At 57.8% G+C, this 13,501-nt stretch overlaps 2 protein-coding genes across 2 annotated transcripts; both read right to left on the bottom strand.

The window, feature by feature from the left end:
• Positions 1-4,745: 4,745 nt before the first annotated feature.
• LOC309574531 (palmitoyltransferase ZDHHC13-like) lies at positions 4,746-6,874 on the bottom strand (the record flags this gene model as incomplete). Its single annotated transcript, XM_082284283.1, has 4 exons — positions 4,746-5,238; positions 5,699-5,821; positions 6,206-6,339; positions 6,854-6,874. 4 exons carry the CDS (start codon positions 6,872-6,874, stop codon positions 5,157-5,159), a joined length of 360 nt encoding a protein of 119 aa, XP_082140409.1. The 3' UTR covers positions 4,746-5,156.
• Positions 6,875-10,229: 3,355 nt separating this feature from the next.
• Positions 10,230-11,591, bottom strand: LOC309574623 (serine/threonine-protein kinase pim-1-like; the record flags this gene model as incomplete). Its single annotated transcript, XM_082284404.1, has 3 exons — positions 11,237-11,591; positions 10,658-10,834; positions 10,230-10,333 (listed from the first exon to the last, which is right to left on the bottom strand). Exons 1-3 carry the CDS (start codon positions 11,580-11,582, stop codon positions 10,230-10,232), a joined length of 627 nt encoding a protein of 208 aa, XP_082140530.1. The 5' UTR covers positions 11,583-11,591.
• Positions 11,592-13,501: the final 1,910 nt, after the last annotated feature.

Below are 13,501 nucleotides of genomic sequence, written 5' to 3' on the forward strand. Positions count from 1 at the left end.
TAATCCCTGGATTTAGAGAAAAAGAACAGAGACACGAGGAAAAGAATGGGGGTGGGGGGGGTACACATTAGAAAGGGGGTTTGTATTAAGCCATTCGGGAAGTCTGTACCTCTCAAGTACCTCAGCCAGTGGGGAAAGAGAGAGGGAAATGCAACTGGGAAATTAGGAGAAAAAGGAAGCTGCGTCCTCTATCAACTTGAGAGATCCCGTGGGAAATGCCCATGACCTCTCCCTTTATTCGATTAAAGGAACAGGACTGCTCTGTCTCTTGATTGGACATAAACCTGTGGTGTTTGAGGACTCATTTTCCTGACATCCGTATTCTTCTTGTGACCTTGCTTCCACTGGGCACACAGCTTCCTTTTCCATCCTCTTTCCCAGAGAAGATGCCTTCTGCGTCGCCTGCTTGGCTTCCGACATTTGGGAATCGCCTGCTCCTGTGCCCTTAGGAGGTGATGTTTCAAAATTGACCAGCACTGATGGACCCCAGCACCTGCAAAAACATTGTCCCTGGAGACCCTGCTTACCAGTTCCCTGAGCAGTCTGAAGTCTGCTCTCCTCATGCCCCGAGCTGAGGTTTTGCTGGCCCTTTTCCTCTTGTCACAGGTTTGAAACTCGATTTATCTGTGGTCGCTGTGGCCAAGACGGCCGCCAGTCCCCACCTGGCTCAGGGCACGTGGGACTCAGACGGCGGCCTGGCTCCAGGGGGGCTGAGCTGGAGAGTCCTGGGCTGTGGGGGGCTTCCCCCTTTCCTGGGAGGAGACTCCCTGGGGAGGAAGAAGGGTCTGGCATGAGCCACAAGGCCCCTGGCCAAGGGACGGTAGCGGGGGACGTGTCCGTAGCGGATGCCGTCTGGGAGGAGCTGTGGCAAGGAGTGGGTGTGGGGCTGGGGGTGTCACAGAGCTCAGAGAGGGTGTTCCCGCAGCCCAGCAGGCAGAAAGCCCGTGGCTCACAGCAGGAGCCAAGTTCCAGGTCACCAGGAACAGCCCCCTCCCTCACCAGTGCTCCCAGCCTCCCACAAAGGTTCCTTATGCCCACGGGTGCTGCCAAGGTTCCCCATGGGAACAGGGCTGGACACCCTAAAAAGGGGGGTCAACACCCCAGGGCCAAAGCCAGCGCAGGGGGGAATGAGTGGGATGAGTGTGAGAGGACCACCTCTACCCCTCCCATCCCGCACCAGGGAGCAGGGACCTTCCCGGGACAGCTCCAGGAGGATCTTCAGGACCATCCTTGCCTGGGACAGGGCTGCCAAGGAGATCCAGGAGGGATCAGTGTCCAGCTCTGTGTCCTGGGACACCCTGCGCCCTGTTCCCCACAGCCCTGATTTTCACGAAGGAGCCACAGGAGCCTCCTGGCCATTGATGGATTTTTCTTTCAGGAATTCGCTGTGGAGCTCGTTTGTCTTTTTTTTCCTCTTTCTGAGCTCCTGTAAATACGGCATGGAGCCGGAAGGGGCGGGGCGGGGCGGGGCGGGGCGGAGAAGAGCCAGCCGGGGAAGTCTTGAGGGGTTCTGTGTCTCTGGCAGCCTGCTTTCCTCCTCTCCCTTCCGTGGAGGTGTGGGCTGGCAACGGAGCATCTTCCCCGGGTGGCCGCGGTGCCCCGGATCCCTGCCCTGAGGGGAGGGCCAACACTGGGCGTCTCTGGCCTGCCCCACGCAGCCAGGGTGTCCCACAGAGCCCCTCCCAAGGCCTGCTCTTGGCCGCCAGGGGCCTAATTAGTGAGGTATTAAGGAGGGAGGAGCTAAGGGCGCTAATTAGGGAGGGGAGGGCGGGGAGCCGTTCCCAGCCGAGGGGGCGTGGCCAGGGCCTCGGCGGCGCCGAGGGGGCGTGGTCGGAGCGGGGGCGGGGCCAGCGCTGAGGGGAAAAAGGGCGGGAAAAGGCTGGGTGCTGCTGAGGGGAAGCGTCGGGAAGGAGGGGACGGAGGGGATATCGTTGGGAAAAAGGGAGACACAAGAGCTCTTGGGGGCCTGAAACCACTAACAGTGGTGGAGGGGAGCCCAACACGCTCCTCCTATGTATCCCTGTCCTTTACCCAGGGGAAGCCGTGGCTAAAATCCCGGAAAAACAGTGCTGTGGATCCAAGGAATCAGAAGCAGGATCTGTGTGGAGGGTGTCCCTCACGGGAGGCACAGGAATCGAGCTGAGCGAGGCTGGGGCAGGAGGGTCACGCCCAGCAGAGAAGGGGGACCCTCTGTCCATGCCAAGGCCCAGGGCAGCCCTATCCCGGGAAGCGCGCAGGGAGCGGACCCTTGAGCCGCTGCACGTTCGCGCTGCCCTCGCTCAGCCGGGAGCCCCCTCGTTGCCCAGGGGGAGCTGGTGGCAGTGGGGAGTGGGAGAGGGAAAGATCTGTCCTACACCTCCATGGCTGCGGCGCTGCCAAAGGTGAAGAGCGTCAGAGAACTGCCAAACAAGATCCTCCAGCAGGAAAGGCAGATGTTGGCAGCTCCAGGGAATTCCCTGAGGTCGGCAGTGGAGGAGCAGGATGAGGAAGATCTCCACGCTTGCGATACTTCTGGCAAGAGCCTCCATCCCTGCCAGAGCCTCAGTGAGGGCTTCCAGAGCACAGACGGAGGAAGGAAGGCCTTTGGACAGGTGCAAGGTATGAATGGTGCACGGTCCCCAGTCGTGGTGTGAGCAGAAACATTTCTTCCAAGCATCTCTGGCTTTTAGAATAGTTTCACTCTCAGGTTCGAATAGCGTGAGCCTGGACAGCCAATAGTCTAAATGTTCCAATGTCTGCTACCCAATACTAGACACGAACTCATGTCTCTCATGGCAACATCAGGCTTTTTCCCTAAGCCAAGTGCTGGAAGGGGAATTTCTTCTGCAAAACTACTGTGCTTCTGCTGCTTGTTCCATTTTAGAAAGTTTCCTCCGTCGCCCCTGCCTTGATTGAATAGTCCTTTCTCTTCTAACTAGAAGCTCCAGGTTCTCTTCTTACAAGTTGTCTTTGTTTTCTTTGCCCACAGACAGGAGTCCCTGCTCCCCCAGAGCCACGTCCATCTGCAGAACCTGCTTGTGGCTGAGGATGCAGATGGCCAGGAAAGGCCTGGAAGTAAACGCAGAGGTCAGGCCAGTGCCAGATGTCTGGGAGCTACTGGACAAGTGTCCCAGTAGCAAGAGTCTTGGAGCTACTAATTGTCAGCGCAGCGCTCCCGTGGCACTGTGGCTGTTCCAAGGAGGGAACACTCCGTGCTTTGCAGCAGACATGATCCACATGAAACCAAGGAGGTTCCTCCATCTTCAGGAAGCTCCCCTGACATGGCTTCTGACTTCCAGGAAAATGTTGACGGATGGCGGTCAGATCTTCTTAGGAGCATGTGTGTTAAATGGATTTGGATTTTCCCAGAGAACTGTCTGAGTGTTCCCACTGTTCTGGATTTGAGTGGGATTCCTTTCTTCCCAGCAACTGGCACAGCGCTGCCTTTGCATGCAGGATGGGAATGCTGTGGATCACAGGTGGATAGTTTGGTTGTTGCTAAGCAGGGCTTGCCCTCCTCAAGGACTCTGCAGGGTCCTAGAAGCCCCTGCATGTGCCATACTCTGCTGTCGAGGAGGTGCCAAAGAGCCTGGAGGGATCATGTCCAGGACAGCCGACCCAGACTGGCCAGAGGGATATTCCAGACCGCAGGATGTCCTGCTGAGTCTAACAACTGGGGAAGCTGGTCAGGAGAGGCTGAACCCTGGTGGGATTGACTGGGCATCAGGCAGAGGGTGCTGAGCACTTGTGGTGGGGATCACTGCTCTGACCTGGGCTTTGGTCCTCTGGCTCATTTCTCCCCTTCTTGTTCTTCTTCCTCCTTCTTCTTGTTTGTCTGCACCTCCCTGGTTTTCTTCTCCTCCTTCTTCTCCTTCCAGGTCTTATTCTCAGTCTTTTTATTTATCTTCTCTTCCTAATTTTTTTCCTCCTTTGTTTTTATTGCTCTTTTTTCCTTTTCTCTTTTCTCTTTTTCCGGAGCACTAAATCAGGATGTTGATGGAGGTCTCTGGTTCTGTTCCCAACAGGGCAGCCATTTGGCGCAGCCCATGAACGCGGCCTCGGAGTCCATGGAGGTGTAGGACAGGTCCTTGTTGTCCGCTTCTTTCCCTCTCCCCACTGCCACCAGCTCCCCCTGGGCAACGAGGGGGCTCCCGGCTGAGCGAGGGCAGCGCGAACGTGCAGCGGCTCAAGGATCCGCTCCCTGCGCGCTTCCCGGGATAGGGCTGCCCTGGGCCTTGGCATGGACAGAGGGTCCCCCTTCTCTGCTGGGCGTGACCCTCCTGCCCCAGCCTCGCTCAGCTCGATTCCTGTGCCTCCCGTGAGGGACACCCTCCACACAGATCCTGCTTCTGATTCCTTGGATCCACAGCACCGTTTTTCCGGGATTTTAGCCACGGCTTCCCCTGGGTAAGGGGCTGGGCTATGCAGGGGGGAGTGTGCTGGGCTTTCTCAGGACAGCGTTAATGGTTTCAGGCCCCCAAGAGCTCTTGTGTCTCCCTTTTCCCCACCAATATCCCTCTGTCCCCTCCTTCCCGACATTTGCTGCCATCACTTCATCCCCCGTCCCTGCCGCTCCTTCCTCCGCAGCGGGGTCTCCTCACGCTCTTTCCCTGCCCCAGCACGGGGGGCTGAGCCCACTGGAGCTTGTCCAACTGTCCTAGAGTCCCTTTTGGCATCTGCACGTCCCTGCACAGCTCCTTTGGATGCTGCCTTCCCCTGGGAAGGTGTCCTTGTTTATAACGAGGCGTGAAATGAAACTATAGAGATGATTTTAAAAATTGATATTTTATTGAAAGCATTGCCCTTAGAGTTCTCCTAGAGACCGCACAAAAAACAGTTTTCTCTCAGATTCTCATGGCTTTTTCAGCAAATCATATTCAATATATACCTTAATGATTGAGCCTAGGGCAAAGTGTTCATTTAGAATACAGAGGTTATTCTACAGTAATTTCTCCTCTGAGCAGTCAGCCAAGTCTCTGACTCTGGCAAAAGACTGATGGTCCAGAAGGAAGCACTCATCTTCCAATGGGAGAATTTGCACTCGGACAAGTTTTCCCAGAAGAATTATTTCAGCATATGTTTTCTGCAGCCAAGCACTGCTTTGTTCTGCGGATCTCAGGAAACGCTACCACAGCTGTCAATACCGACAGATTTGCAAGTAGCGGTTGCAAGCAGCATTACCTAATGGCCCAGTGCAGGGGCGTAGAATTCAAATCTCCACCGAGCTGATCCACTACCGCACCTTTGGAAATGTAGTAGCTGTGTAATAGCAACACAGGAAGGTCAGGAACAGGCACAATAAAATAGCAAAACATGATACGAATGGTAACACAGCTAAAGGAGTAAATGACTCCTAATAAAAAATTCACTAGAGAAGCAAACGGACAGAAGTGCTTTTGCAGTAAATGACACTGTTTCAAGAAAATGCTGAAGAAACAATACAGTCTTTAGCAAGGTACTTCTAAGATCAGCTTTCACCTTTGTTAAAAAAACCCACGAAAATAAAATTATTTCATGCAATACATGATTTCACATCTGAAGAAACCGCACTGTCTTTACATTCCAGTGACATCGACGCAAAGCTAAGCGCATCAAAATTTGAATTCTACCCTTTTCTTCTCAGGCACCGGCTTCCTTTTCCAGTACAAAAGCAACAAAGTGATTATAGGTAACAGTGGCAGAATACGCTCTGTTACTGTCACAGGGACTCCCGGCTTACTTCACCAGCTCCTGTCTGTTGTTTGTTGCTGCCCAGTGAAGAAGAGTCACATTTTCTTTGTCTGGTTGGCAAACATCGTATCCTGCTTCTACCAATTCTTTGCATCGCTCTAGCATTCCATACCTTAAACGAGGGGAAAAAAAAAAAAAAAAAATCAATTTACTTATCATCTCTTCAGTATTCTCCAGTCTGGAAACAGTTGCATCCTAGAGGAAAAACACATATGAGAAAGATCACCCAGCAGCTCCTACTTGAGCAAATTCCACATTGCATTCAATGGAAGGCTTGTAAAAAGAATGAGGCTGTGCCTTGATGAGAAGTTTCTATTTAAAGAAAGCTGCTTGGAATGCTTTTATTCACAATAGCAACTGTAAGTGACTTCTCTTCTTCCACTACTGGGAGAAAACGAAACTATAAACGTTTCCTTTGTAAAATATCCAGCCTGGCTCACATTTGAGGACACTCCCATCCATTGCAACACTTTGCACCCTCAGAATATGTACTTACTGTGTAGCCTTGACAATATCACAGCTGCTGGGGTCTTCAGCAACGGGATATGGGCCTGGGAGACCTTGCTCTCCACGGGCGCTCTGCCTGTTGTGCATATGGGGTCGATGAGGCCCGTGGCAATGGCTTGTACACTGTCAGTTAACAAAACAATTATTAACCGCTGGTATTTATCGGCTGCACACCACACACACCGCCCTCTTTACCAGAAGCACTCACTGTGTGTGTCAGCTTCTGTCAATACAAACGAAGAGGTTAATTCAAAGCACGGGTAAAACCACCTGGCAAGAGACCAATCCTTCTATTCAGCAGCCTGCAGAGCTGGTTCCCGACACAGCAGCCTCAGCCACAACAGCGCTGCCACACCAGAACCAACAGCTACGGCCTTGCGGAGGGTTTTAAACGCACTTGGGAGCCGCAGTGCCGCCCGTGCAGCCTGAAAGCCCATGCGAGGCAACAGACGAGGCACACGCAGGGCAGGACGCGGACGGCTCTTGCCCGGCAGCGCCCGCCAGACCCCGGCGGCACCGCGGCCCGGCCCTCGCCGCCTGCCAGGGGCCCGCGGCCGCGCTCCGCACCCCCGGCCCGGGCAGCGCCGGGTCCCAGCCCCGCTCCAGCCCCGGCACTGCCCGCGGGCTCCCCGCTCACCGCCGGGCCGCTGCCCGCCATCCCCGCGGCCCCGCAGCTTCCTGCTCCCGCTTCCTGGGCACGCCTGCGGGGCGGGGCCGGGCACTCACGGCCCGGGCGGGGCGGGACCGGGGAAGCCCAGGGGAGCCATTCCTGAGCTGCCCCGGCCGCTGCGGAGCCGCTTGGGCGGGTAGATCGGCGGCTGCCAGGCTTGTTGAGCTGTGCCTGAAATGGCTCCTTCCCTTTTACCGAGGCAGCCACAGCGAAAAACTCTCTCGTTTTCGCACAGGATCCCCCCGGCTTGTGTCAGACAAGGACCCTTTTCTGCTGGCGAAGTTTTCGGGGGGTTGTGCCTCTGCAGCTGGAAGCGGTCCCTTGGTGAAGGCTCTGGAGCACAAGTCTGATGAGGAGCGGCTGAGGGAGCTGGGGGGGCTCAGCCTGGAGAAAAGGAGGTACAAGGGGGACCTCCTGGCTCTCCACAATTCCCTGCAAGGAGTAGTGCCACCTCCTTGCTGGCACGGTTGCCACAGGAGTTCAAGGCCATTTGGGAGCGTTTCCACCCGTGGCCGAGCCCCAGTGTCCCCTCATAATGAGCGCAGGGTGAGGGAGGAGCTGCCATTTTAGGGCAGTCTGTGAGGGGCAAGTGGTCACCCCGCGAAGAAATGGGGATAACCTGGGAAAACACCCACAGGTGTCAAACACCCACAAGCTTCCCAGGTGAGGTGGGACCCTGGCAGCCCCCAGAGCGATGCCAGCTCCTCTGGCCTGAGGACAAACCCCGGCATGGGGTGACCGGAGACCGCCAGCTCTCGATGGCTCTGGGCCTGGGCAGAGCAGGGAAGGGCCTGAGGTGTCCCAGGGCTGTGGAGGACATGGGGGCCTCCTGCTCCTGGAGGAAACGTACCATGGCTCTTGGAGAATTGGAAGTCATCACTCACAGGCCATCAGAAAAGGGGTAATTATCACCCCCAGCTCAGCCCCCAGACCAGGGCTGACACACAGGACTCTCGCCATCCCCTCACAGCGGGGTCCTGGCTGGAAGGATCACAGCTCAGGTCAGGCCTTCAGGTAGAGGCTTGGAGAGCCATTCAAGGCACAAGAGGGTCAGCAGCCCAAATAAAAGGGAAGAAAATTGAAAGAGCAGGCACATTTATGAATCGTGCCAAAACCGGGCCAGGAGACACTTCAGAGACAGAGTCAGAGAAGTGGGTATTTGCTTTATTCCGCACGCCGGGTGTGTGGGGATCGCTCCTCCAAACACGCACACCGGTGCTCCCTACAACACAGTATTATGGGTTAAATTATGAGTATTCATCACATTCCTTGGGACAGGCATGGTTGTACAAATGATTTCTCGGGAGTCATTAATATCATTAGCATACGGGTCCCGCATGCGCTGTGTGTCCTGGTGGTCGCGCCGAGGAAGGCCTCTCCTCTTCCTCGGGGGTCTTTCTGACGAAGACCACTAGTCCTCCTCACAGTGCACTTTTCAGCTTTCTCCCTGGGCATGCGTAGTCCTTTGAGGAATGATTCAGCGGGCTCTGAGATAATCCTTGTGCCCTCAATCTTGACAAGATTAGGGCGACTTCGGTTTCTTAGGTTTTGTAATTAACATCTGCTGTCTGAACTAACATTTGCTGTCTCCCAATAGTTAACTTGTGCTTACATGAGTTAGCTATTGACTGCCCCTTCCTCATTTATGAAAAAGGATGGTTTTTTCCCAAAGCCTGTATTGGTAGGTCAGGGCAGTAGACAGAAGGTGGCGCAGGTTAGCAGCTGGCACCTGCCCACAGGGCCAGGGAAGGCACCTGGGTGCTTTCCTGTGGCTAGACTGGTTACTGCACTTTCCATCTCCATCTCGTGGCCTTGCAGGTGGCCATTCAAACACGTGGCCCGGGAGAGCGTCCTGCAGTGGTACGAGCTGGTGAGTGAGCGGGGCCACCGCGACAGAGCGGGCCGTGGCGGGCGGGGATAAGGCCGGGGCCCCGAGGGCGGGAGGCGGCGCAGGGCGGGGGGAGCGGGCGTGGGCTCAGCGTGCGAGCCGGAGCATGGCGGGCCCGGGGATGCCAAACACCGGAGGTGGGGCCATCATTTGTTTTGAGGGTAGAGAAAGATTACTTGGGGGCTACAATGAGCCCAGCACCATGGGAGCAACTCCAGCATCTCAGCATTTCCCATGGGCTCCATGCCCATGGCTTACGAGGCTGCAGACCCAGCTGGTCAAAGGCCCAGCCCTGCCTCCCATTTCAGTGGAGGAAAGAGGAAGAATTTTGTCAGGGCTCAACCTGAAATGACCTTTTGCCATTTCTGATTCTTCTCCCAGCATTGGAGAGGAGCAGCATCTCTGTGCCTGCCACCCGCTGGCCCTTGGAATGCACACAGGAGCCCAGCTATCACTTCAGGTGAACCCAAGTGGCCGCGTCAGTTTGACAGGGCGGCTGTTGTTTCACTGTTGCATTTCTTGGCTTGTTACAGCCCCTCCTGCCTGTACTACAGCCTGTGCTTGAAGACACAAAACTGCCATGATGCCTGGAGGAAAGGCATCAAAAGCTTGACAAAGGCTGAAGGGAACACTCTGATTACCCCTTTTCCCAAGAGGGTTCTTTAGCTGAAGTTGCTAACCAGGACCAGCCTTGACACCCCCGCATGGCTTTGTGGTGCTTTTATTTCTCGTGTGAGGAACGAGACAACTCTTAGAAAAATTAAAATAATTTATTAAAAACAGAAAAATTGAAAAATTACAAAAATTAGAAAACTATAAAAATTTGGGGTCCTAGTGGCTCAGGAGGTATGCCCCAGGAGCGCAGGGATTAGAGATCTTCAGGCTTAGACAGCACTGGACCTCTGGTGGAAGAACTTGCAGTGCTGGGCTGACTTTTAGCTAATCCAAAAGTCAAGGAAAAACTATTAAAAGCTCCTTAATAGGAGTAAGGCTTTAACACCCAGCACTGGCGTCCACTACATCTAATCTGCAGTGATCTCTGCGCTTGCTCTGAAGCGTGCCTTAAAAAAATATTAACATACATCTCATACATCTTAAAACATTTGTAGAAGTATACAATGAACATGGGAAAAATAACTCTTATCGTGTACAAGTGGCTTACAGTTTGAAAAGGGGTTTTAACTGGGAAACTTTTAACTGGGGGATTTTTAACTGGGAATGGTGCAAATAAACTGCTTTGAACCATTTAGAACACTAATAACAGAACTTGATTTCTGTACCCGGGCTGATGGGTTAATTTTAACATTCAATTAAAACATATTTAACTCAAAATTAACTAATTAAAGCACTTAACATGCAAAGACGAAGCTAATTAGGGATTTCAGGTATGACACTCGAGTCCTCAGTCCTGCGTGGGACTCGGTCACCGGGCGCTGCAGAGGCTCCGGCAAGGCATCAAAGACGCCTGCCCCGCACCCAAGGGTGGCGCAAGATCTCCTCCAGCGCTGGCCTGTCCGCGGGGTGCTTGGACAAACACCAGCGGATCAGATGTTGGCACTCTGGGGAGAGAAGCCAGAAAGCGCCCGTCACTTGCAGAAGGCTCCTGCCCAGCTGCTCCCGGCGCCCGCAGGGCCCGGGCCGTGCTGCGTGTGCTCAGAGCTGTGCCGGCCTCCCGGCTGACTCTGCCCTTTGCGGGACAGCGGCACGGCAGGACACGCGCCACCTCCTTCAGCCGAGCGGGCCACGCCGACCCCGTGGTCACGGGCCGCCGCCTGCGGCCAGCCCTTGAGGGCAGATCGACCTCCCGCGCAGCTGCGTGAGGGCCACGCTGGGCTGCGCGGTGCCATCTGCCAAAGCCTGCCTTCTTGAGGCCGGACACCAACCTGGAGAGACCTGCTGCCAGAAGAAGAGCTGCCCCGACACGATGGCACGGTCCTCCTGGAAGGGCATGTTCCCGCAGACCATGACGTACAGCAGCACGCCCAGGGACCAGATGGTCGCCGAATGGCCGTGGTAGCAGCCAAGGCAGATCCACTCGGGCGGGCTGTACATGTGTGTTCCTAGGGGACACAGGCGGCGCTGTCCAGGCGCAGGCTGCTGCCTTCCAGAGCCTGGTGCCAGCCTCCTGGCGGAAGCAGGGGCTGCGCCGGTGGCCACAACTTCCCCCCGGGGCCGCCCGGCGTCCCCCAGCCAATTGGCCAAAGCCAGGAAACCATTCTGCGAGGCAAACAAGGCCAGCGGAGCAGCCCAAGCCCTTGCGGGCCTGCCAAGCCGAGCGGCCGGGGCCTGGCTTTGGCAGCCCCCCTCTGTGGGCAGGGCCGGCAGCCGGCTCCTGGGGCACAGCATCTGGCCCGTGCCAAAGGGCAGCCGGCAGCCGGCTGAATGCCGCACCCCGCAGCCCAGGAGGGAACGGGGCCGTGCAGTGCCGGGCACTGGGAGCGGGGCCCGGCCTGTGGGCTCACCGGCAAATCGCGTGAAGGCCTGCTCCTGGAGGAAGGTGCCGCAGCCGAAGTCGATGAGCTTCAGGTCGCCACTCTCCGGGTCCACGAGGAGGTTCTCCGGCTTGATGTCCCGGTGCAGGACGCCGCAGGCGGTGCAGTGCCGCACGGCCTCCAGCACCTGGCAGAAAAGCCAGCGCGCCATCTCCTCGCACAGGAACCCCTGCTCCAGCAGGAAGGCCAGGAGATCCTGCGATGACTCCGGACGCTCCATCACCAGCAGGAAGCTGTCAGGCAGCTCAAACCAGTCGAGGAGCTGGATGATGTTGTGGCAGCCAGAGCCCACCTTCTCCATGAGCACAATCTCCATGGGAACACGGGTGCCGTCGGGCTGTGAGGAGGAGACAGTGCCTGCAGCAGGCCTGATGCCGCCCTGTGGCTGCGCTGCCCCGTGCCTGGGATGCCCCAGTGCCCCCCCTCGGGCAGCCTCCCTGGTGCTTGGGCTTCCTCCCGCCCAGGGGATGCTTGGGGGGTGCCCCCGTGCCCGGCCCCACCTCCGGTGTTTGGCATCCCCGGGCCCGCCATGCTCCGGCTCGCACGCTGAGCCCACGCCCGCTCCCCCCGCCCTGCGCCGCCTCCCGCCCTCGGGGCCCCGGCCTTATCCCCGCCCGCCACGGCCCGCTCTGTCGCGGTGGCCCCGCTCACTCACCAGCTCGTACCACTGCAGGACGCTCTCCCGGGCCACGCGTTTGATGGCCACCTGCAAGGCCACGAGAGACGGGGCTGAGCTCAAGCCCTGCCCCGCCCCGCCCCGCCCCTGGCCCTCCTCCCGCGCCCCGCCGTCCCGGCCACCTACCGGGCTCCCGTCCGAGAGGCGGATGCCCGAGAAAACGGTGCCGAAGCCACCGCTGCCCAGCTGCGGGCCCAGCTGGTACAGCTCCTGCAGCTTCTTCTTTTGCCCTGCGACCGAGACCGAGCCATCAGCCTTGCGCCCAGGGCCCCCCCGGCCGAGTGCCCGCGAGTGAAGCGGGCCGAGCCAGCGCGGGCCACGTTGCTCTGACCTGCTTGCTGCTGCGCGCCGGGCAGCGGCCACCGCCTTGCAGCCGTCGGGCTGGCGAGCGGCAGAGCTGGGGCAGGGGAGCGCGCAGAGGCGGCTGCAGGAGCCGGAGGGCAGCGGGGCAGGGCGGCACCGTCGCTGTCCCCGGCGTCGTGGGCTGGACTCTGCTGTTGAGGACGGCCGGGGCTACAGCCCGAGGACTCGCACAGGGGGGTGTCAGGAGCAGCTGCAAACCAGCGAGGGGTTTTTTGAAGCCGTGGCATCAGAAGCACTGGAAGCAGCCAGGGACTCGGCTGCTCTCAAGGGCCCTGGCCTGGCCTGGGCATGCCCCTCAAGAGCCCTGGGAGAGCCTCAGACAGCTCCTCACAAGATCTCACCTGCTACCAAAAAGGCCTTCGTGGTAGTCGGTGGCCGTCTCGGAGCAGCTTCCTGGAGATGGAGGGACCTCCTGGGTGTCTTGAGGGTCGTTTCCGCCACCAGGCACGGGCTGTTGCCAGCTGGCACAGCCGGCACAGCGTCCTGGGAGCTGTGGGCCGGCAACTGCTGGCTCCAGCTCACTCGCTGCTCCGCCACCTGCTCCTGAGAAGGCTCCCCTGGATCGGGCTGGGCTCCCACTTGGACTCCTGGGCTTTCCGTGGCAACGTCAGTTGTCAGGGTTGCGCCCGTGTTGTCGAAGTCCCTGAGTCCAAGGGAGCTGGGAGACCTGTGCACAGGCTCTGCACCTTCTGCAGGCTGACAGGTCTCACTGAGCGTCTGCGGGGGATGGAGGCTGTCAGAGATAGCGGACGCTCCTGGCAGGATGGAGGATCTCTGACAGCCTGAGCTTCTTGCCTGGGTGGCGGGTCTCTGATGGTGTGCCGTCCTTGCAGGGCTTGAGGCTCTCCCAGGGATGGAGAATTTTGCTGGGAGCAGCCTCTTGAAGGGATGGAGGCTCCTGGAGGAGCTGGACGAGCCACAGCAGGGCAGGTGGCCTCGCTTCAGCAGCTCCTCCAGTTCTTTCCACAACGCCTGCCACATCCCAGAGTAGAGCGGCACCCATGTCCCATTGCGAGCCCAGAGCAGCAGCATCAGTTCCTGCAGCTCCTGGGCCACTGCCACGCAGGGGCCGCAGCTGCAGGGGCTGTGCAGGGGGCTCGCGGGAGCACGTGGCCGCTTGCCAGGGGTCGCCCGAGGCCTGGAGGACCTGGGAGCCGCAGGGGCTCCTCGCTTCCTCCGTGAGCCTCTGGGCTGCA

Source organism: Coloeus monedula, assembly GCF_965178545.1.
Source record: "Coloeus monedula genome assembly, chromosome: 6".
Classification (NCBI taxonomy): Eukaryota; Metazoa; Chordata; class Aves; order Passeriformes; family Corvidae; genus Coloeus; species Coloeus monedula.